The sequence below is a fragment of the Cnephaeus nilssonii genome (genome assembly GCF_951640355.1).
Source record: "Cnephaeus nilssonii genome assembly, chromosome: 19".
Taxonomy (NCBI): Eukaryota; Metazoa; Chordata; class Mammalia; order Chiroptera; family Vespertilionidae; genus Cnephaeus; species Cnephaeus nilssonii.
The window spans coordinates 4,170,926-4,193,363 of NC_137090.1; the positions used below are offsets into that span (position 1 = coordinate 4,170,926).

Genomic DNA, 22,438 nt, shown 5'->3' on the forward strand with positions numbered 1-22,438 from the left:
CACAACTGTCCAGACCCAAATGGGATTTTACTGTTAAAAAGGAAGCCACTGCCAAGGAAGGAAAGCAGACTCCCTCCCTCCCCCCACAGTATGAGAACCATCTGCTGGCCCTTCCCGCCAGCCGGGAGGCCCTGGCCCCAGGAGTGGGCCCAGGAGCCCTGTCCCACTAACGGCTCCCTCCCCCCCTTTCCGAGGCCGAGTCTGGCCACAGGTTTGTGCAGGGTTTTGGCAACAGGGTTCCATCCCAGGCTGGGAGGCCGCGGAGCCCTGCCATCCTGGCCTGCCTCCTGGGCTCCCCTCCCTGCCCCGGTGGCGCTGCACACAGGGAAGGGCTGGGCAGACACCCTCCTAATTCCTGGGTCTCGGGAGCCCCGGCCTTCTGAGATCCTGAGCTCCGGCCTCCAGGTCACCCCCACCTGCCCAGCCTCCATCTCCCATTTCCCACTACACCCCATTCAGTCTTTGGGGGCAGGAGGGCCGGTGCCAGACAGGGCCCCTCAGTTATGCCGGAAGCGTCCGTCTTTGCCGTGGGTGCTTGTGCCGTGGGGCAGGCGGGGCCCACGGGTAGCCCGTCGGGAAACACCAGCCGGATTGGAGGGAACAGCGAGTGGGGAGGAAACCCCAGGGCCTGAAACGGGGGAAGGGCCAGCAGCAGGGGTTAGGAATGCTCCCCCTTCCCCTCTCTCATCACCCAGTGGCCTTGAACTCCCCAGGGGCACTGCCCCAAGATGCCAGTCCCACGCACAGTATTCTGCAAGAACCCTGTTTCCAGCCAGGGGCGGCCATGGAGGCGGACAGCTCAACATGCCTCCTCTCTGGGCAGGCCAAGGGCTCCCCACCCCTTCTTGCTGGCACTGACCTGTGTTCTGCCTTGGAGGGAGTTTGACCTTGGACAAAGGCAGCGTGACCTTTCCCAGATGCCGGACACCAGGGGCTGGGTGCCCGCACACTGGCATCCTGTGGTCCGAGATGCTCTCCAGGGGGCGGGGCCCCAGGAGGTGTGTCTTGGGGCAGGAGAGCTGTGTTGGTGGGAGAACAGTAAGGCCTGAGCTGCCGGGATGTGCTGCAGGGATCTGCCCCCCAGCTCTGGGCCCGCCTGGGGGACAGAGGCGAGGAGGGTGGTGCAGATGCTCTGAGCCTCTGGAGGAACCCAGCCCTCAGGCCCCCACCCACAAGGAAGGGGCCCAGACACCCCACCCCTAGCCTCACCCTTTGCCCGGTGACCTCAAAAGACCGGGACCTCCGCTTCCTCCTCTTTGCCTCCAGCAACTCCTCCTGTTTCTTGCCCAGGCTTTTCTTCTGGCCCCGCAGCCAGGGCCCGGGGCCATCGTCTCGATGCCCGACCACCTGGGGTGGGGCCTCGCCCGTGCTGCTGGACAGGTTGTCCTCGCTGGCAGCGTGCTGCAGCGTGGGGCTGGGAGGCCGCTTGCAGGCCAGGGGGCCCGGTGGCCGAGAATCGTCCGCCTCGCTCAGCGAGTGCAGGGACAGGGTGCTGCGCTCCATGGCCGGTGCCAGCAGGTGGCGCCCCTCCGTTCCCAGGGCCCTGGAGCGCCTCCGGGCAGCCTTCACGGAGATGCACTTGGTGCCCGTCAGAATCTCCTTCCTCTCTGCAGCGGACAGAGGGAGCGCCCACCCTGGGATCAAGGCCCGGTATTCCTCTCCCTTCTGCACCTCCAGCGCCCGCCCCCCCCCCCCCCCAAGGCAGGAATGGGTAGGAGCCGGGATGTCTGGGTTTCACTCCCAGCACCCCCACTTGCTTGCCATTTAAGAAGCCTGGGGCACATTTCTGAGCCTCACTTTCATCTCTAACCTGGAGGTGGTAAAACGAACCCCATAGGGTGATTGTGAGCATTAACTGAGACAATGGGCTTAGCCTATGGCAAGGGGCATGGATTCATCTGTGTTTGCTGCTGCAGTTATTCCTGAGTGGGAGGGGGGCCATATGTTCCCCATTCTGACTTCGGACTGTGCCCCCAGCTCTGTGTGTGTCCTGGGCGGTTAACCCTCTCGGGGCACTGTGCCTCCTTCCTGGAATGGGCAGGCAAGGGCGCGCCGCTGGGCGAGCTGAGCAGCGGAGGCGATGCCAGGCTCAGCTGGGGCACACCTTGGTGGGACAAGGGGATCTCCGACAGGTTCTCGCTGCTGTCAGGGGAGGAGGTGATGCGGCTGCTCAGGCTGACCAGGCTGTCCTGAGTGGGGGCCTGCGGACAAGGTGATCGGGAGGACAAAGGCGTTGAACCCAGCGGAGACCCCACGCCCCACTCGGCAGACAGCGGGCCCTCAGGGGTGGTGGCCGCTCTGAAAGGCGCCATCCCAACCGCTGGGCGTCCACCCTCAGCGAGGGCCCGTGGGGCCGCGGGTGCTCAGCGCTCAGTGCTCACCTCCTGGGTCACCAGGTGGCCGATCTGGATGGGGGGTGGGGTGGGCACAGAGGAGCTTTTCGCCTGCCACGCGCGGGGACTGGTCTTGAACGCGTGGTTGGCTTCGCTGGGGTTGGCGGAAGAGGATGGGCATCTGATGACCCAGCCGGTCCCACAGAGGGCCCACCCCCGTGCCAGGGGAGAGCTGTTCGCAGGAAGGGAGAGAGAACCGGGGAGCCCTCGCCCCAGACCTGCGCCACCTCCTCCCCGTGGCTCCTGCCCCATCTCCCCCCAGCAGCCCCACCCACTCCGGGCGGGCATCCCGCGGTGGCCCGCAGGCAGGGCTGCTGGGACGCGTCCCCGGGCCCACCTCTCCGTGCTGAGGGGCGGGAGGATGCCGTGCTGCAGGCGCTGGGCTTCAGAGCTCAGCGTCTTCACGCTCTCCAGGTCAGCCTCGGGGGTCAGCGTGGTTCCTGCTGGGATAATTTTGGGCAAGGAGCTGTCCTGGGGAGGGGGCAGGGATGGACAGTCAGAAGGCGTGGCCTTGGACCAGATAATAGCACAGAGGCAAGGCACACAGGAAGACCGGGGCTGGAACGCGGGCTGGGAGCCCCCGAGGGCTGTGTTCTGGGTCCCAAGGGGCAAGCTGTGGCTGTTGGGCATCCCCAGTGGCAAGGCTTTGGGTGGGATAAGAAGGAAAGGGGGGCAGCTTCCTGGGGTGTCAGCCAGCCTGGAACCCGGGCATTGCCTTGGGCATCGGCCCCTCCCCCAGAACATGCCCAGGCGCCCACCTGCAGGGCCCTGGAGGCCACGCGGTCCATGATGGTGGCCCGCTCCAGGCCGCCCTCCTCCAGCTCCCGCAGGTACACCTCATAGAGCTCCTCCAGGTGCTGGGGGACCGCCAGGTTGTAATCTACCGGCGGAGGGAGGAGGGGCAGGGCTCAGGCGGGTCTTCGGACCCTTCGCCCTTGGACGGGGGCGGGGCGTACGCGCCTCAGAGGCGGGACCCACCGTCGATGATCTGCCGCTGGCCCTGGATGATCTCGTCGCAGAGCGCGCGGTGCTGCTCCAGGCGCCGCAGGGCCTCGCGGCGGTGGCGGAGCGCGCCCTCGCGGAGCAGCGCGTGCGACTGCATGGCCGTGTTGTCCACCTCGAGCTCGTGCACGCGGCACAGCAGGCTGAGCACCTCGCGCTGCTCCTCGGAGCCGATGCGCCCCGGCAGCGTCTCCTCCAGGCGGCGGCCCCGCGCGCTCAGCTCCCGGCAGCGCTGCTCCAGGGCCAGCTGGGGGCGGCAGGGGTCAGCGCCCCCTCTGGCCCGGCCTGTCCTCGCCCCTCCTGTCCCCGGACTCCCGGGGGCTCCGTTCCGAGGTCCCGCCCTCGACGCTGTATCGTGGGCCTCGCAACCAGGGGCTGCTCCCACGGGGCCCCTCTGGGCCACCTCTGGCCGCTCTGAGCACAAACTACCCCTCCCCCAGCCCATCTGGTGCCCCGGAAGCCCTGGGTTTGGGTCTTCTCCAGAACAGACGGCAAAGAGCCGTCATCGGGGAACCCTGATGAAACATTCGCGGCCATTTTTGGGATCCTCGGTATGTGACAGGCATGGATGTCATCTCCTCCACAGCCCACCAGGGCTGCTCCGTGACCCTCTCATTTTGCAGGCGAGGAGCTCGAGGGGCAGAGGTCACTAAGGAACTTAGCGAGGTCCCAGGGTCTCACTGCCCACCCCCCCTAGCCCTGCCCCGCCCCCTCGGGCTCCTCCCCCCTGGAACCCGCTCTCCCGCCCCCAAACCCCGGGCACCTTCTGCTTGCGCAGCTTCTTCTGCTCGCCCACCAGGGCGGCGATGCTCTCCCGGGCGGAGGCCACCTCCGGCGGCTCCACGATGTCGGGCTGGTCTTCGCCGGGGTCGGAGTCCTTCTCGCTGTCGTCCTTGGTGTAGGATTCCTTCCGCTGCTCCTCCCGCCATTTGAGCGCCCGGCGCGACTTCTCCTGCTCCCAGCTGCCGCGGCCCCATCCCCACGGGAGCGGCGGATCCGGGCCACGGGGCACAGGGCACCGTGAGCAGCTACAGCTCCGAGCCCCGCTGCCCCGGCCCGGGGGTGGGGGTGGGAGGGGTGCTTACCCGGCGATGGTGAGCAGGTGGCGGGAGGTGTCGATCTGGACCTCCATGGCGTGGTTCTCCAGCTCCAGCAGGCGCCTGCGCACGTCCATCTGCTCCTGGAAAGCGCCGATGAGCTGCTCCCGCAGCTGCCCCATGTCGGCCTGCTCCTCCTGCCCGCGGTGCTGCTGGACCTCAGCTGCCCATCGGATGGGTGTGGGGAGCTCAGTGAAGAGAGGCTTCGGGCCAGGCAAATCGAGGCCCGCCTGGGGCCCTCCCCGCCCTTTCTTCCCAAACCACTTTCAGTCCAACCGCCGCCTCTAGAAAGACCTCCTAGATTGCTACCTCCTCCCGCACTGCACGTCCACATTGAATCTTTAGGCTGTGGCCCACAGGTGACCCAGCCCCTCTGCATGCACCAGGCTTCTGCTGGCCCTTACAGCACCTTTGCGTCAGCGATTAAAAGGTGCCCTTTAGCCCAGCCCGTGTTGATCAGTGGTTGAGCATCAACCTATGAACCGGGAGGTCACATGCCTGGGTTGTGGGCTCCATCCCCAGTAGGGGACGTGCAGGAGGCAGCCGATCCATGATTCTCTCTCATCATTGATGTTTCTATCTCTCTCTCCCTCTCCCTTCCTCTCGGAAATCAATTTTTGAAAGTGCCCCTTAGACACGATACTGCCACCAGTCGGCAAACCATCCTGGCAAACTCAAGTCTACAAGAGAATGTAGGATGTGCCCCTTCTGGTGATGCCGGGCGTGGCCTTGCAGCCCTACCCTGCAGCGTGGAGGGTGAGGTCCTACGCAGCTAAACGCTCCTGTGTCCCTCACTCGTGTGATCCCACCTAATCTTCAGTGATCACGATTCCATTTTACAGCGAAGGCTCAGGGCGGTGGCGTGACCAGCCACGGCTACCCAGCCAGAGTCTGACCCCAGAGCAATCTGAGACAGCCTGCAGGGGCTGTGGGAGACGGGCTCCCACTAATACAGACACCCCTGCCTCCCCCCCCCACACACACACACCTTGGATGTGGCGAATGTCACCCCGCTCCAGCCGTCCCCGGGCCTGGCCTCGCCCTCCCTGCTCATCAATCTTGCACTTGAGCCGCTGGATCTCGCCCCGCAGGTCGGCAATGATGCTGGTGTACTGGGCAATGTGGTAGGAGACGCTGAGCAGGTTCTGCTTCACCTGCGGGGAGCACGGGACGGGGCAGAGCAGGTGCAGTCAGCCCGGGGCCAGGGCCGGCCGGCGGGCCTTCCTTTCTCTTCCTCCCCGACCCGCAGTGCTTCTGGGTGACAGCAGTGGCCTTGCCTCCAACCCCACAGCCTGTCACACCACAGGACTCTGGGAGAGCCGCGCTCCTAACATGCTGCTTCCCCTGCTGAACCTTCACTGGCTCCCTACTGCCTGGGGGACGCCCTCGTTCCTTCACCTGGTGTTGACGGCCCACCACTGTCTGTCTGGATTTCCCTGTTCTTTTTTTTTTTATTTTAAAAAATATTTTTATTCATTTCAGAGAGGAAAGGAGAGGGAGAGATAGAAACATCAATGATGAGAGAGAATCATGGATCAGCTGCCTCCTGCACGCCTCCTACTGGGGACTGAGCCCACAACCCTGGCATGTGCCCTGACTGGGCATCGAACCGTGACCTCCCGGTTCATAGGTCAACGCTCAACCATCTGAGCCACGCCGGCCGGGCTGTCTGGATTTCCTTTTGACTCTCTGCTTTGTTGTGAACATTCTGTGATAGTTAAGAAACCATCCAGCTCTCCCCATCCCACCAGACACTCTCTCCTTCCTGCTTTTGGAACCTCTACTCTTGCTGCTCCCCACTTCTGGAATGTCCTCCCATTTTTCTGAGTCTCACTCACGGTCTCCAAAGAGCTCCGTGGAATCCCACCAGCCTGCCACCTGCTGGCATCATTGACCTGCTGTTCTTTTTTTAAAAATATATTTTATTGATTTATTTTATTTTTTTTTTTACAGAGAGGAAGGGAGAGAGACAGAGAGCTAGAAACATCGATGAGAGAGAAACATCAACCAGCTGCCTCCTGCACACCCCCTACCGGGGATGTGCCCGCAACCAAGGTACATGCCCTTGACCGGAATCAAACCTGGGACCTTTCAGTACGCAGGCCGACGCTCTATCCACTGAGCCAAACCGGTTTCGGCGACCTGCTGTTCTTAATATTCTGAGCTATCAACTGTTTTAGGACGTGTCTCCTCCCCGGTAGGTTCCTTGAGGGTTGGGAGGGAACGGTGGCTGGAAAGCTGCAGTGTCGGGAGAATGAGCCTGTCTGACCTTCATCCACCTGCCCCTTCACACACACATGAAAACAGACTCCCTCCTAGACAGCGGGGACAGTCTCAGTGCCATCCAGGCCCGGCGGGGACGTCCCCTCACTTCCTTCGGCCTCATTTTCCCAAACCGTAAAACGTGACTGATAACTCGGGCCTCGCGTGGGGAGCCTATGAGACGGCTGGCAAAGGGCTCGGTGTGGGTGGCTGTTATGATGAGGTGCTTTGAAACGTAACCGTCTGAATGAGCATCTGAAGATGCAAAGGGGAAGTGGGAGGGGCTGGGCCAGGGGAGCTCAGACCTTGAACATGAAGGAGGGGACCCTGGGGAGCTGCGGGCTTCCCGGCAAGCATGCAGGTGTTGGAGGTGCAGGGAGAGGGCATGGGGATAACATTCCGCGGGGAAATGGGGCCAGTGCGATGGTGGCTGGTTGCAGAGAGTGCGGGAGGGTGGCAGGGTCTGGGATCCATCCGTCCAGGGATTCAGTGGGGCCCTCACCCTGGTCTTGATGTTCTTGGCCCGGCCGGCGTAGGTCAGGGTGTTCCGGGACTCCTCAAAGGCGCTGCTCGCGGGGCTGATGTGGGCGATCATCACGGTGCGGCTGTTCCCCCCCAGGGAGTCCTAGATGGGAGGAGGGTTCGGGAGGAGGGCCTGTGCTCAGCCAGGCTGTCCACGTTCCCCTGCGGGGTCTCTCTCTCTCTTTCTCTCTTTCTCTCTCTCTCTCTCTCTCTCTCTCTCTCTCTCTCTCTCTCTCTCTCCTCTCTCACTCCCTGGTGCTGAGCAGCACATGGTCCCCCTCAGTCCAGATTTCCCCTCCCCCCAACTTCCCACTTCCACTTTGTTCTCCAAAGTTCTCATTTGGCCATGTCGAGTATCCCGGGCAGGGCCTCCGGGCCCTCCTTCTCTCCCCTCGCACAGAGGAGCCGGGAAGGGCTGACTGGGGACCCGAGGGCCCCCCCCCTCCCTCCTCCACGCCTGGCTGCCCAGGGCCCTCCTTTCCCGACGGCTGATGGCACGGTGATTTTGGCCAGCGTGAGGAGTGGGGATCCTCGTATGAAGGCTGGATTTGGGGAGAGTCGCCAGATAAAATCCAAATGCAACATTTGGGACGTACTCAGACTAAGCAAATACAGTCCGTTGTCTGTGAAATCCCAGCGTGGCTGGGCACCCTGGGTGTCACTGGCTAAGCCTGGCAGCCTCCCCTGGTGCCCGGCGCCCGGGCCCGGCTCGCGCTGGTACCTTCAGGAGCCGGGTGAGCTTGCTGTCGCGATAGTTGATATACTTGTTGCTGCTCCGGTCGCTCAGGGCGTTGATGCAGTTGCCCAGGGCCAGCAGGGAGCGGTTGATGTGGGCCCCCTCTTTCATGCGCTGCCCACGGTTCTGCGTCTGGGGGCGAGAGGGGGGAGAGCTGTGGCCTCCTGGGGCGGGGGACGGGCCTCACCCCAACGCGGGGCAACCTGGGTTATGAGCCTCTCCCTCTCCCCGGGGAGGAGATGACCCACCAGGCCTTGCCCTGCCCCCTCCCGAGGGTATGCTCCAAGGGGAGAGGAGGAGGCCCCTGAGTGAGAGCGAGGGACGGGAGGCTCGCTCCTCGCTTGGGCGGGGCTGAGAGAGCCACCCTCTGTCTCCCCCGGGCCGGCCCCCTGCACAGCTTGGTTCCCTGCTGACCATGAGGTGGAGGGAGGTGGTGGGCCCAGCTCAGAGCCAGGAGAACCACAGGCACAGGGCCCTAGAGGGCGCCCCAGGCTCCAGGACGTGAGTGTGTGTGTGTGTGTGTGTGTGTGTGTGTGTGTGTGTGTGTTTCTCTCCTTCGGTCTGAACTGGGAGGCTGGCATCCTTGCCCTCTGCTCCACCCTTCCCACCCCCCAAAAAACATTCTCCCCAGTCCTGGGGGAGCTGACCTCATCTGGGAGGCCGAATCTGCCCCCCTGCCCCCCACGGCCTCCCCCAGCCTCCGGGGGAGCTCCCTCACCTGGGACGCGCGCTCGGAGCCGGCCAGGTCGATCATGAACAGGCGGCCCTGCCGCACCTCCTGCAGGATGTTCTTGACGCGGCTGCGCTGGCGCACGGACACCTGCAGCACCGCGTGGGAGCGGGAGGACGCCCGGTTGGCGGCCGTGGGCTCCTGGGTCCTCTGCCGGTTCCCCTTCATCAGCAGCTGCATGATCTGGGTGGGCAGGAGGGAGGCCACTCTTGGGGACCAGTGGGGGTGCTCCCACCAATCGGGGAAAGGACCAGGCGGTGGTGGGCTGGCCCCTGGGTGTGGAGGGGCCTGTGGAGGGCAGGGGCTGTGCGCCCACGAGGAGCCTGGTTGCCTGGTCAGTCCTCTGCCCCTCCTGCCCCTCAGGGGTCACTGTTTGCCCCCTGCCCTGCTGGCTGCATTAGACTCGCCTCTTTGGCGTTGATGGTGGAGACCTCGGTGATGCCCGCCACCTGGATCACCCCCTTGGAGTCCTCCCTCAGCTCCAAGTACCCCAGGGCGGGGTTCAGCAGGTCCCGGATCATCTCATTGTAGATCTGATGGGACAGGTGGGTGACAGGTATTGATGGGAGACTAAGGCCCAGGTTCCCCATCCCTCCTGAGCGAGAATGGACAGGAGCTCACCGGCCCCTTTCTTTCTATGGGGTGGGGGGGGGTGAGGGGGGCTTCAGCATCCTCTGGAAACATGGGGCCACCAGAGCCAAGGACAGAGGGACCCCCTTTGTGGGCAGGCTGGGCACTGGGCAGAGAATGGGGACCTGACTGATGGCCTGCCCTGCTTGTTGCTAAGCAACCCTTACACCACTCTCCCGACCCCCACCCCCAGTGCGCCTGGCTGGCGGAGTCCACGCCGTGCTGGTGGGAGAGCCGCTGGCGGTGATGCATCGCTGCTCCGCCCGAGCTGTCACCCAGGAGATTATCAGCTCCTGACGGAGCCTCGCGGCCCGGAGCCAGATGGAGGCCGGCCCACTGGCTCTCTCGCCTCGTCTGGCCTCTGCAGGCTCCCACCCCGCTGCCCCCGCCCTGCCGGTGGCGGCACCCCCACAGGTGGGTGCCGGGTGCCGGGGGCTGTGGCTAGGCAGCGAAGGCCGGCAGGTTCAAGCCTGTCCGTGTATGTACAATGCTCAGCTGCCCCCACGTTCACCGAGCGCCAGGAGGCAGCCTGGCAGGGCAGACAGGGTCGGCCTTAAGAAATGGTCACGGAGGCCCTCGCTGGTTTGGCTCAGTGGATAGAGCGTCGGCCTGGGTTCAATTCCGGTCAGGGGCACATACCTTGGTTGCAGGCTCGTCCCCAGCCTGGGTCCTGGCTGGGGCACGTGCAGGAGGCAACCAATCGATGCATCTCTCTCTCACGTCGATGTTTCTCTCTGTCTTTCCCTCTTTAAAAATCAATGGAAAAATATCCTCTGGTGAGGATTAAAAAAAAAAAAAAGAATAAATAAAGAAATGGAGCCCTAGCCAGTTTGGCTCAGTGGATAGAGCGCTGGCCTGCGGACTGAAGGGTCCCAGGTTCGATTCCGGTCAAGGGCATGTACCTTGGTTGTGGGCACATCCCCAGTAGGGGGTGTGTAGGAGGTAGCTGATCGATGTTTCTCTCTCATCGATGTTTCTAGCTCTCTATCCCTCTCCCTTCCTCTCTATAAAAAATTAATAAAACATATTTTTAAAAAATAAAAAATAAAATGGAGCCCACGGATGGAGGGCGCTGAGCCCGCACTCAGCGGAAGGCTGTTTTGGAGTGTGGGCCAGGGAGCAGGGCTCCTCAGTTTAAATCCTCGCTCCCTCTCTTTACTGTGTGACGTTGGCCTAGTTGCCTCACGTCGCTGAGCCTCCCATTTCTGTAAAGCGGGGCCAGCGGCGTGTGCGGGAGAGCTGCCGTGGGGAGCAGCCCGGGAAACTGCCTGGTGAGGGCCCCAGGCAGGTGGCCAGCCCTGTCCCAGGGGCCCCTTGACTAAGCCGGCGTGGGGGGAGGCTCACCTCCAGGTAGGACATGGACACCTCGTATTCCATGTCATTGCTGGTCTCCTCAATGGCGCGGAAGAGGTCATTGAGGGTCCGGGCATAGATGCCTGGCTCGTGGTCCGTGCCCAGCATGGTGTAGGTTTTCCCGCAGCCTGGGCACAGCACGGTGGTGGGTGAGCAGGGTGGGTCGGGAGTGCCACCTTGCCGGGCAGGGTGTCCTGGCCAACCCCGGTGTGTCCTCAAGGCTGGGACCCCCAGATGGCAGGGCGGTGAGGATTGGGGAGGATGGGTCTTGCCTGGGGGTGGGGCCGCTGGGGCCTGAGGGCCCTGTGAGGGGGGTGGATCAGCTACATCCTTGAGTCCTGCCCCAGCTGGGGCCAGACTGGCTCTCTGGCACAGGGCGAGGGGGCTTGCTCCTCAAGGGGGACGAGCATCCGGGCCCCCCCACTGTGTGGGCTCCCCCTCACCTGTGGGGCCGTAGGCAAAGACAGTGGCGTTGTAGCCTGAGATGACGCCTTTGATGAGGCTCTTGGTGGTGGCCTGGTACACCATCTCCTGCAGGGGAGGCAAGAGGACAGCCGCCAGGGGCCTGGGCACGGGCGGGCACACTGCCCACGGGCACCCTCCCGATGCTCCCACCAGCGGCCCTTTCTGTCCCTTGGCCCCAGAGAAGTGGGGGTGGGCGTGGAGGATGGTGTCTCTCCTTTCACCCCATGGGGGGACGCCCGCCTGAGAGAGCGCTCAGGACACCTGAGCTGCCTCCCCCACAGCTGGCGGCTGGCCCCCAGCCTCGGGGACGCATCGCATCTGCTCCCGGGAACGTCCCACAGATGGGCAAGATGGGGGTCCCGGGAGGGTGTCGGCTTCCCCGAGACTCTTCCTCACACCAGATGGGCTCCCAGCGCCGCCCTCCCGCTCCCGGGGGGCCACCTGCCGGGGGTGCCGTGTGGGTCCCGTGGAGGGGGGCCGTGCACATGCCATGCAGGCGAGCGCACGCTTGCAGACACGGAGCCACAGGAGTGGGGAGGCAGGGAGCAAGCGGTGGCGGGCGGGCTGAGGGCTGCTGGCAGGTCCTCTGAGGGTCCCTCTCACGTGGGGCGGAGGGCGTCCCCAGGCCCAGCCCTCTCACTTGGGTGGCAGTGAAGTCAAAGGCCACGTCGAACAGGTAGGACTTCTCTCGGGACCGGTGAGCCCGCAGGATGTCATCGGGGTCCTCCATTGGGTCCATGAGAACCACCATCTGCAAAGGGCCCGGGGCAGCCCCGGTCACCGGAGCCCCGGCCACACCCTTGGCCCTGACCTCACCCCTCCTCACTCAGGGTGTGGGCCAGGGGTGGGGGGCCAGAAGCCAGGGGACCACAGTCAGGTCCGGCAGGCGGTCCCAGAGCTGGGCGGCCCCGGGCCCCTAAGCCCCTGCCCCCATCAGTGCCCGTGTGCCCCATCTGGGCACTTGGCCCTGGATGCCAAAGGAGCCCTGAGTGCCATGTGCCCTAGACCCCCCAGCTCCGGGCCCCCTTCCTCTGCCTGCACCACGCTCCACGGGAGGAGCGGCACTAACACGGGCTGGGGGCATCCGGCGTGTATTGTGTCAGGACGTGTTTTGAGCACTTTCCGGACACCGACCCCGTTAGTCCCACACGGGCCAGGCGGCGAGGCCACTGCCATTCCCACTTCACAGAGGAGGAGACGGGCCCGGAGCAGTGACCTGTCCAAGCTCACACACTAGCCGGTGGGGGAACGGACTCGAACCCGGGGCTTCAAACCTGCAGACCCTTCATCTCACTGCAGCCGTGAGGCACCTAGGACCTTGCACCCCAGCCTCACCCCTGCCTTACCCCTGCACCCCTGCCTCAGCCCCCACACTCCCTCTCATCCACTGGCAGGCCCAGGGGTGGGGCCAAGAGCCACTGGTGCTCAGTGACCGGGAGGGGGGGGGGGGGAGGAAGCAGGAGGCCCAGGCCTGGGAGGGCACAGCCTGGGACTCCACCAGACTCTCCAGCATTCTCTGTGAGCCCTGACATCAGCCCCCCTTCACCACCGGCCCCTGCTGTAGGTGCACGCCTGGGCTCCCTGCACCTACACTGGCCTAAGACCCGGGGGCCCAGACCGCCTCCTTCTGGGATTCTCCACGGAGGAGGGAGGAGGGAGGTGTGAGAAGGAGGAGGGAGGGGAGAGGGAAGGCAGCTCCCCAGGAGGCCCGGCCTTAGGACTCTCACCCACCAGTCAGGTGGGGTTCAGGTGAGCCAGCTGGAGGAGCCCCCAGACAGGCCGGGCTGGGCTGTGCGGGAAAGACTGACTCAGGCCCCTCACAGCTCACCAAGGATCGGGGGGTTGGGGGGTGTCACCCCGAGCTGAGCACAGGTCAGGTCGTCCGGCTGCACTGCCCCGCGGGGTGCCCCCCTGGTCCAGCCACCTCCTCAGGGCTTCTGCCCACTGCCCCGTAAGCCTCGTCCAGGATCCAGTTCCTTCTCAGCCCTAACGCCGGCCGCAGGAGCCCGATCAAGTTTCAGCCCAACTGAAGATAAACGCAGCGACAAGGGCCGGGCGTGGGTCCCAGCGGGCCGCGCGGGAACCTGACCAGCAGTACCAGTTCTCACCTCTCCGGTGCCAGCGTGGACACAGGCGGGGCTGAGGGGTGCCCTCAGGAGGGGCTTTGGTGCAGGGAGGGAGAGCGGGAGAGCGGCATTCGCTGATGCCCATATCCCACTGATGACCTCCAAACGACCTCCCGGCACTGCCAAGTTCATGGCTCCTGGGCATTTGGTTCCTTTGATATGCAGGCTCCTGAATCAGTGCATTGTCCGCAGGGCAGCCATGATCCCCTTAAAGAGGGCTTTGTCTGGGTCCCAGCCCGCACCCCACCTTCCAGAGCATCGCCCCTTCCCTGTCCACTCGGGCTTACAAAGGAGCCCTTGTGCCCTTGACCAGGTGAGCTGGAGCCGAGCCACAGAGGGCAGCACAGGCAGCCGGCCCCCGGTGAACATGCTTTCTGGGCACCTTATGGACCAGGCTTTAAGCAAGGGCGGGGAGAGAGGCATGGTTTCCTGCCTCTGACACTTCAGTCGAGGGGGAACAGGTCATTTTAATGACAAGTGCTGCCTGGCCGGTGTGGCTCAGTGGTTGAACGTCGACCTATGAACCAGGAGGTCATGGTTCGATGCCCAATCAGGGCTTGTTCCCCGGGGTTGTGGGCTCGATCCCCAGTGTGGGGCGTGCAGGAGGCAGCCGATCAATGATTATCTCTCTCATCATTGATGTTTCTATCTCTCTATCCCTCTCCCTTCCTCTCTGAAATCAATTAAAATATATATTCAAAAAGAAGGAATGAAGTTCTGACACGTGCTACAATGTGGGTGAGCCTTGAAAACATTACGCTCAGTGATAGGAGCAACACACTGTGCTTCCATCCATATGAAATGTCCAGAATAGTCAATCTACGGAAATGGAAGTAGGTCAGTGGTTGCCTGGGGCTGGGAGGGGCTGGGGAGATAGGGGGCGATGGCTAAGGGGGGGTGAGGGCTAAGGGGAGTTGTTGGCTAAGGAGGGGGGTGGTGACGGCTAAGGGGCAGGGTGAAGAACCCTCCCAGTCTCCCCCAGTCACCCCCCACCAGGCTCAGCTCTGTGGGGCAAAGGGGCACGAAGCATCCAGATGGTGGGTGTGGAGGGAGCCGGGCAGGAAAGGGGGCTAACCGGCTGCCCCTCCCAGCACTCCGTCCCCCAACACTTGGCATCTGTCACCTGACACTTTCTTTATCTTTCACAACAGCCTCCCTATTGTGTGGCTGCGGCTCCCCCGTACAAGACCTCCCCTAATCCTCTCAGAGCCCTCGGCAGGGCTGGCCGGGCAGAGCAGGTTACTATCCCAGCTTCTGATGAGGAAACGGAGGCCCCACCAGGACTCTCAGACACGGACCCCAGGAGCACAGGGGTGACAGTTGGGCTTTGAGCAGATAAAGGCAATTATGGGATGACCCATATTGTCAGGTGACTTAAATTCTGTAGGGGGGCGGTCTGCTGGGAGGGGGTCTGCAGGCTGTGGGCTTTGTGTGGGGAGAAACGGAGGGGAAGTGGGCTGGTGTGGAGTTCCTGCTTCCACCCTGGAAGCCCTGGGCCCCCCAGACCGCTCAGGCTGCCCGCCCCCCACTTTGTGGTCATCGATGGCACCCCTGAAGGGTCTGGTGTCAGGGTCTAGTCCTGCCCCTGATGCTACTAGGAGACTGAGCTCCTACCACACTCTGTTGTTGTTGATTGTCAGCGGCAGCTATGATCCCCTTAAAGAGGGCTTTGTCTGGGTCTCCATCTGCCCAAGCCTGCACCCCAAGCCTCCCTCTGGGCCAGGGCCACAGAGAGGAAGGGAGAGGAAGAGAGAGAAACATCAATGATGAGAGAGAATCATTGATAGGCTGCCTCCTGCACGCCCTACACTGAGCATTCAGCCCGCAACCCGGGCATGTGCCCAGACCGGGAGTTGAAGTGTGACCTTCTGAGTCATAGGTCAACACTCAACCACTGAGCCACGCCGGCTGGGCTACCACACTCTTCTAGGAACACAGATGTGTGGAGGTGAACATGGGGGGACCCCTGGCCTGAGAGCTCTGGCATAGGCAATGGGAAGGCAAGAGGTGGGGCCCCAAACCATCCCGTTTCAGCCCTTAAAGAGACTAACACCTGTTAACCCCACTGTGTGCCAGGCGCGGGGGGCGGGGCGGGGGGGGGAGCTCTTGCACATATTGGCCCCGCAGACGGCTAAAGAAGGCACTGTGGCTCCTGTCCCGAACTGCACGGGGGCTCCAGAACCTGGGGAGGTCCCTGAACCCCTTTTACAAATCCGAACCCTAACTCCCACTTCCCCAGAACCCGGCCTCTTGTCCCCAAAGGACTTGTCCTGTGAGAGGGCCGCTCTGCACAGCCTCGGTGCTGAAATCCCCCACGTCCCCAGGAGAACATGCCTAACTCTAAGGAAGGCTGCGCTAAGACCCCTCCCAGACTCCCCAGCAGCCCGCCGGCTCCAGACCTCAGAGTGGGGGGGCAGAGCTACGACCGGCCACCTGGCCCATGACCACGGATGGCTGCCCAAGCCTGCACCCCAAGCCTCCCTTGGGCCAGGGCCACAGACCAGCTGTGGGGGTCCCTGGAGAGAGACAGAGGTTGGGGTGGGGTTGGTCGGAGTGGCAGGCAAGGGGACGCCTGTCTTTGCCTCCTGCTCGCCAGGGCCTTGCTGTCAGAGGAATGGAGCTGGTGGGGGACAGCGGGGCTTTTTGGAGGTTCCCAGCCTGCCGTTGGCTGTGGCTAATCTCCAACAGCAGGCCAGGCAGCGCACCTGTGGGGACAGAAGGACTCGGGACCAGCGGCCTCTGGCTGTCCCTGCAGGGCCCAGAGTCCGTGGGGAGAGCCCCGAACCCACGCTGCTCAGACACCCCTCCCGCTGACCAAGGAGCAGGCGGGGAGGGAACGCCCAGCCCGGGCCCCTCTAGTTGGCGCAGCTCGGCCGGATCAGGCCGGACCCCCGCTCCACTGGCGGGGACAGAAAGGAGCCAGTGTCTGCCGTGTGTGGGCACACAATGGGCTGTGCCCAGCCCGGAGCGTTTCCATCAGCATCAGTTCATATCTCTCAGCCCCCGTGCCGGCCAGAAGCCAGGCGCGGCCGAGAGAGAGAGCCATCATTGTCCCAACTGAGGACCTGATACCCTTGGGGACAAGCTGGACAAACAGGGAGCGGCCTGGCCTGGAAGGAGGTTTCTCCTCCCGTGTTCTCTGGCTCTGCGCACGGCCCCTCAGCAGCCCGGGGACTCTCCGTCCTTAATAGAGGCGTGTAGCACATCCATTAGACTCCTACTGTGCGCCAGGCACTGGGAAGCACTGTGTGTCCATCAGCCCACAGAGCCCCCTGGAGGAGGCAGCCTGATTACTGTCCCCGCTTGCAGAAGAGGCAACTGGGGGTCTCGGAAGCAGCCCGCCCGGGGCCGCCGATGGCTGAACTCCCCTACGTGACTGTTCCGCACATCCCTCCCGCTCCTGCTGCCCGAACCAGTGTAGAAGGGATCTTCCCAGCCATCCCTGCTTCCCTGAGGCCTCTGAGGAAGGCTGCTCCTTGAAAGAGGGACCAGAGCAGAAGCCAGGAGGCTGGGACCACCCAGCTCGCATGCCCACAGCTCCACTGTCGGGGCTGAAGGAACAGGCTGGATGGGCACCCCCCCCCTTCCTCGGGGAGCCCAGCGGCAGGCAGGCGTTGCGGGCTGAGCTGGCCACCTCCAGTTTGCTTCCCATGGCCCCTGGGCGTCCTGAGTCTAGCCTGCCATGCCCAGGGCCAGCACGTGCCCACTTGTGCTTGCTCTGCATGGCATCATGCCACCCCAGCTTCCCTGACCCGCAGCACATCCCGCTGCACACAGGAGACGCAAGTGCAGCGGCCACTAAGCAGAGGCAAGTGATCATTCTCGGGTCGCCGAGGGCCATGCCACCGGGATGCTCCCACCTGGGCACAAACCTGCTGCTGGTGCCCGTACCACTGTGCCCACTCCTACCCCCGCACCTGAGTTCTCAACTGCCTGCCCAAGCACACATCCTGGCCATGACCTACAGAGTGTGTGGGCCGGCCCTGCCCACACCTCCAGCCTCAGCTCACACCTCCAGCCCGCTCTCTGCATCTCTCGCCTGCTTGAGCCACAGCAGTTTTTTCTTTTTTTAAATATATTTTTATTGATTTCAGAGAGGAAGGGAGAGGGAGAGAAAGATAGAAACATCAATGATGAGAGAGAATCATTGATCGGCTGCCTCCTGCACGCCGCCTACTGGGGATCAGGCCCGCAACCTGGGCATGTGCCTTTGACCAGAATCGAACCCCGGGACCCTTCGTCCACAGGCCGACGCTCTATCCACTGAACCATACTGGCTAGGGCAGTTTTTTCTCAGTTACCCACGCCCATCACAGTCTCTCTCATCACTGGGCCTTTGCACATGCCAGTCCCTGTGGCTGAGATTTATTTCTCCCTCACGGCACAGTCCTAATGACTCTTCTTCACCCCTCCTGCTTCAGCGCGGGCATCGTTTCTCCCTGAGCTGCGGGACCAGGCCAAATCCCCCTCGTGCTTCCTATGCATTTCTTTGTAGCCCTGTGGGCCGCTACCCCCCGCCTGTTTGTGATGCAATGCTGTGATTCATGTCTTGTCCGCCCACACTGGACTCTAAGGTAACGAAGGGAGGGCAGGGTCTTTTCTCTTCACCATAGCACTGCCAGCAGCGTGTTGTGGGTACTCGATAAAGACTGATTGCCTCCTGTGCAAACAGAGGTGCGACTTGCCCTGCTCACCTCATCATGGTGACATGAGGATCAAGAGAGCAAACAGACATCCCAGGACTTAGCCAAACATGAATACCGTGTAAATGCGGGCTCTATGCGTAGCGGACATATTAAAATGGGAAAGTCGTGTCACGGGCCTATGGAAGTGGAAGTTTTAGAACTGGACTAGGGATCGGGACCCACCCAGGCTCGGGAAGCTGTCAGCTCTCCTTGGATCAATCTAGGAAGGCTACCTGGAAAAAAGAACGCTTGTTTCCTTGATGATGTCGCCAGGTCAGTGTTAGCCACGCGTTCAGTGGGCAAACCACAGGGGCCCTTCCCGTCACTACCAGGTGAGCAGGTACCTGCCCCCGCGAGGTATGGACAGACCTGTGCCCTGGCCTGCAGTGCCCAGCCACAACCCCTCGTACCTGCTCGTCCACTTTGTGGGCGATGAGGGTGGCTCCTTCCTCCAGTTCCGACACGCTGATGGGCCGAACCCGGAGCGCCACCTGGGAGGGAAGGCCAGACCCCTGAGATCAGACGAAAAGGGCTGTGCTGGGCCCCAGAGAGAAGGATGAGGGGACCCTGGGAGTCCGCGAGGGCAAACCCCAGGTCTCTCCTCTGTCCGGCCACCTCGGGCCTCCTTCGTCACACGGAAAACTCGGTGGTCGGGACAACCACCTGGGTAAGGGCAGGAGGGCCAGAGAATGGGGGCTGGGGCTGAGTCTGTGCATTTCCCCAGGAGCCCGTGGCTCAGGGCGATCCCCGTGGCCGCTCCTCCGGGCTGCATCAGTCACAGGCCCACGTTCAGCAGCTGCAGCTCCCTTGGGCTTTGAACTTGGAGCCCTGGGCACTGGAGTAGGCTGTCTGTGCCCCGTGAATAAGGGACTGCAACCAAAGGGGCAGCACTGAGCACAGCAGGATGGGGCCGGGGGGGGGGGGCGGGGGGAACTTCCCCTCCCCCTCCTCAACCTGGGTCCACATTCCTACCCAAGGACAGCACCACGGGGCCCCTACTCTCTCTATTCTCCAGCCACTGGGCGACGGTGCGTCTTCTCTCTGCATGAGCCTCGCCCAAAGAAAGGGGGCATGCCTAGCCGGTTCGGCTCAGTGGATAGGACGTCGGCCCTCGGACTGAGGGGTCCTGGGTTCAATTCCGGTCAAGAGCACATACCTCAGTTGCAGGCTCGATCCCCCGGCCTGGTCAGGGTGGGTGCAAGAGGCAACTAATCTATGTGTCTCTCTCACATCGATGTTTCTCTCTGTCTCTCCCCCTCCATTCTACCTTCTCGAAAAATCAATGGGAAAATATCCTCAGGTGAGGATTAACCAAAAAGGAAAATAAGAAAACTAAGAATTTAAAAAAAAAAAGGGATGGAGGCATGTGTGTTTCTGCTGATCAAGGGGAAATGCCTGCCAGGCGTGTGGGTATAACTCCACGCTCAGAGCCTCAGCCAAACTCCACTGCTGGGAGGGGAGGACCCTCCCGCCCTGCGGACCGGGCACACCACACATGCCAACCAAGCCTCTTTCAAAGAGACCCTTCCCAACAGCCAGAGAGGATGCTCCAGAGCCAGGGCCTTGCTGCAGGGTGGGGCCCAGGCTCCGGTTTGGAGCAGCTAGCTCGCCCTGCAGAGGCCGAGTGTCTGGGGGCAGCATCACCCTCCCTCCCGTGACATCACCACCCACCTGCTGGTGATAAAGGCCCCGTTCCCAGATCTCAGAAGTTAGGGAGGGGGCTGTGGCCCTGGGGTGACTAAGCCTTCCCCCCATTACTCTGACCCAGCACCACTGAGAATCAGGAGTCTGCCCTCCGTCTCTACCTGAGCCCCACCCCCACTCACACCTCTTCATCTGCCCCCAACTGCAGGGCTCGGCTGGGGGCCTCTCAGCGGCTCCCAGCATCCTCTGAACCATTTAGTCCTCACTTGGACAGCATCTTCCTTGCAACCCAATCGCCAGCCACCCCAGCCCCATGCCAGCTCCCCTGGCACCTGGAGGCTCTCCTCTGTCTACCTGTGATCCCCAGCTCCTTTAATTCACTCCCGACTCCACTGGGTTGGGGTACCGCTTGGTTCCCTCCTTCCTCTTCTAGGAGGCGGGCCAAGCCTGCCCTGGTGTTTCTGGATGGGGGAGCAGTCTTGTCCCAGAGACCCATGGGCACAGGCTTGGGGGCTGGGGGCCCCCCCGTGGGAAGGTGTGGAGGGAGGGGCGGAGCTGGGCTAACTTCGGGCTCAGCAGGACACCCTCCTTCCTGACACCAGGACTGGGGGAAAGTTCTCTGACAGTCGCCTTGCCTGGTACCCGGGGTCCTTTTGTGGGGGCGGAGGGGGCGAGGGGACAGGCCCGCTCTGTCTGCGGGAGGTGGAATCTGAGTCTGGGTCACAGACGGGGCCCTTGACGGGCGTCTCACCGTGAGTTGCTGGTCCTTGGAGTCCCCACTGTCCTTCATGCTTGCGGGGATGGAGGGGCTCAGGCCGCGGCTGCGGGCATGGCCGAGCCGCACCCCCACCGTCACCGGGTCCCCCGCAGCCTCACCCGTGCTGCTGCTGCCTGACAACCCGAAACCAACAACGCGCCCGCGGCCAAGGGCGCTGACCGGGAGGCGGGGCGAGGGGAGGGCCCCGACGGCGCCTCCCGCCCCCTGCGCCCCCGCCCCTCCCGTGCTGCGGCCCGGGGTGGGCCGCCTCCGCCGGGGAGGCGCTCGAGCCTGAGCCGCTTTGCCAGCGAGGAGTGCCCGCCTGCGCGTCCCTCCGGCCCTCGGCGAGGCCCTGCGTCCGCCCGGCGCCGCCGCCGTGTCGGTTTGGCCGCTCTCGGCGCCTCCCCGTGCCCCCTCGCTCGCGGCCGGGACCTCTCCCTCTGCCCTCCAGGGGGCGCCCTGCGGGCTCGCCGCTCGCTGGACCGCGGCGCTCCCTGCCCCTCGCGCGGCGGCGGCGGCGGCGGCGGCTGTGGGCCTGCCTGCCTGCCTTTCCGTCTGTCTGTCTGTCTCCTGGCGTCTCCAGGGCGGTGGCTGGCTGCCCCGTGTTCCCATGGGCGCTGCGTGCACCGTGGCTGTGGCTGGTGTCTGATCCCTGTCTCCAGTGACAGGGGGGTAAACAGCTGGCCCTTTGCCCAGGCTGCCCACCCGCGGGGTGGAGGGGGGCACCTGTATTCCTGTGTCACACAAGAGCCCGCCTCCATGCACCCCACTGGCAAACGGGGCCCTATCGGGAAACCCAGAATCTAGGTCGAGCCGGTGGGGTCTCGGGAAGAGACACAGTGCCAGAACCACCTCATCATCTTGCTGTGCGAGAGCGGGGGTCAGCCGCTGCGGCCCCGCATGTGGTGAGCGTAAGGGCCATTTCACAGCCAGGAGCACAGCGGAAAGACGCCGCCTCAGGAGGCTGGAGACCAGGATTCTGGTCCCAGCTCTGCATCCAGCTCGCCAAACCACCAGGAGCCAGTGTTCCCGCCCCTGGGGCCCTAGTTTCCTGGGCGATGGTGCCTCTGAAGGCCCATCTTCCTTGTCTTCTCCTGCCCCCCCCCCCCCCCCCAGCTGAGCCGGCAGCCTCCCTGGGCGAGGGGAGCCATGGACTCAGCCGGGAAGGGAGTGCTCCTCCCGCCCCCTCCCCCCCCCCCCGCCCCCCCTGGGGCTGCCACAGCCGGCCTGGCGGGCATCCAGAGGCGGAGCAGGCTGCCAGCGTGTGCCCTGGGGCTGGCTTCCCCGGCTGCCCCAGGAGCTTGTGTGTTAGAGTTATTAATAAGCAATGCAGAGAGCCACCTGTGGCCTTGGGTTTGGTAAATAGATAAAGCGGGGGAAGCTTGGTGGAAACCGCTCCTTGGGGGGGGGGGGTGGTAGGGGGGGAAACTGGGGGGTTGTCCCAAGGTTTTGTCCTGCTCTCTGGCCCAGGCTGCCCCGAGCCTGCGCACCGAGGCTGGCGGGTTTGCAAACGGGCGTTCTGCCATGAGCATCCGGCAAGTTGGAAGATGTGTCGTTGGGTAGAAGACACCCTCCTGGCTTACCCTGCAGACCCTGAGTCTCTCTTCCCTGTCCCTCCGTGTGCATAAGCCCCTCCCAGGGTGGTGAGGGCGAGAGAAGCTTTGGGCAGGAGGTGCCACCCATCTTACGTGGAGCCTCATCACGGAGTCACCTTATTCTCGAACCCTTCCCTCTGCTCGACTTCTGTGCTTCGGTCAGTGACACCCCCGTCCTCGCTGGCCCCACGTCTCTGCGTCATTTTTGACTTCCTCTTTCCTCTCATCCTCTACCTGCAAACCCCCGAGGTTCTACCTCTGCAGGTGTTTCTCCTCCTCGTCGTCATCTCCCGGCCACTCCCCCAGGCTCCATCATCGTCACCTGGGCAATGTCATGGCCACCCCCGGCTGTCTCCCACTTTCAGAAGGTGCGGCTGTAACACGAAAGCACAAGCAGGCGCCTTGCCTTGCTCCCCACACCCTCCTGCCCCTCCTCTCTAT

At 63.4% G+C, this 22,438-nt stretch overlaps 1 protein-coding gene across 1 annotated transcript; it reads right to left on the reverse strand.

Moving 5' to 3' along the window:
• Positions 1 to 497: 497 nt before the first annotated feature.
• On the reverse strand, positions 498 to 20,435 carry KIF19 (kinesin family member 19; the record flags this gene model as incomplete). The annotated part of the gene is made up of 20 exons (XM_079798939.1): positions 498 to 628; positions 860 to 1,019; positions 1,210 to 1,607; positions 2,105 to 2,201; positions 2,382 to 2,487; positions 2,731 to 2,864; positions 3,152 to 3,273; positions 3,372 to 3,642; positions 4,159 to 4,357; positions 4,481 to 4,655; positions 5,481 to 5,646; positions 7,257 to 7,379; positions 7,998 to 8,144; positions 8,731 to 8,925; positions 9,150 to 9,275; positions 10,717 to 10,853; positions 11,169 to 11,256; positions 11,831 to 11,941; positions 18,412 to 18,492; positions 20,397 to 20,435. 20 exons carry the CDS (start codon positions 20,433 to 20,435, stop codon positions 498 to 500), a joined length of 3,006 nt encoding a protein of 1,001 aa, XP_079655065.1.
• Between the last annotated feature and the right edge of the window lie 2,003 nt (positions 20,436 to 22,438).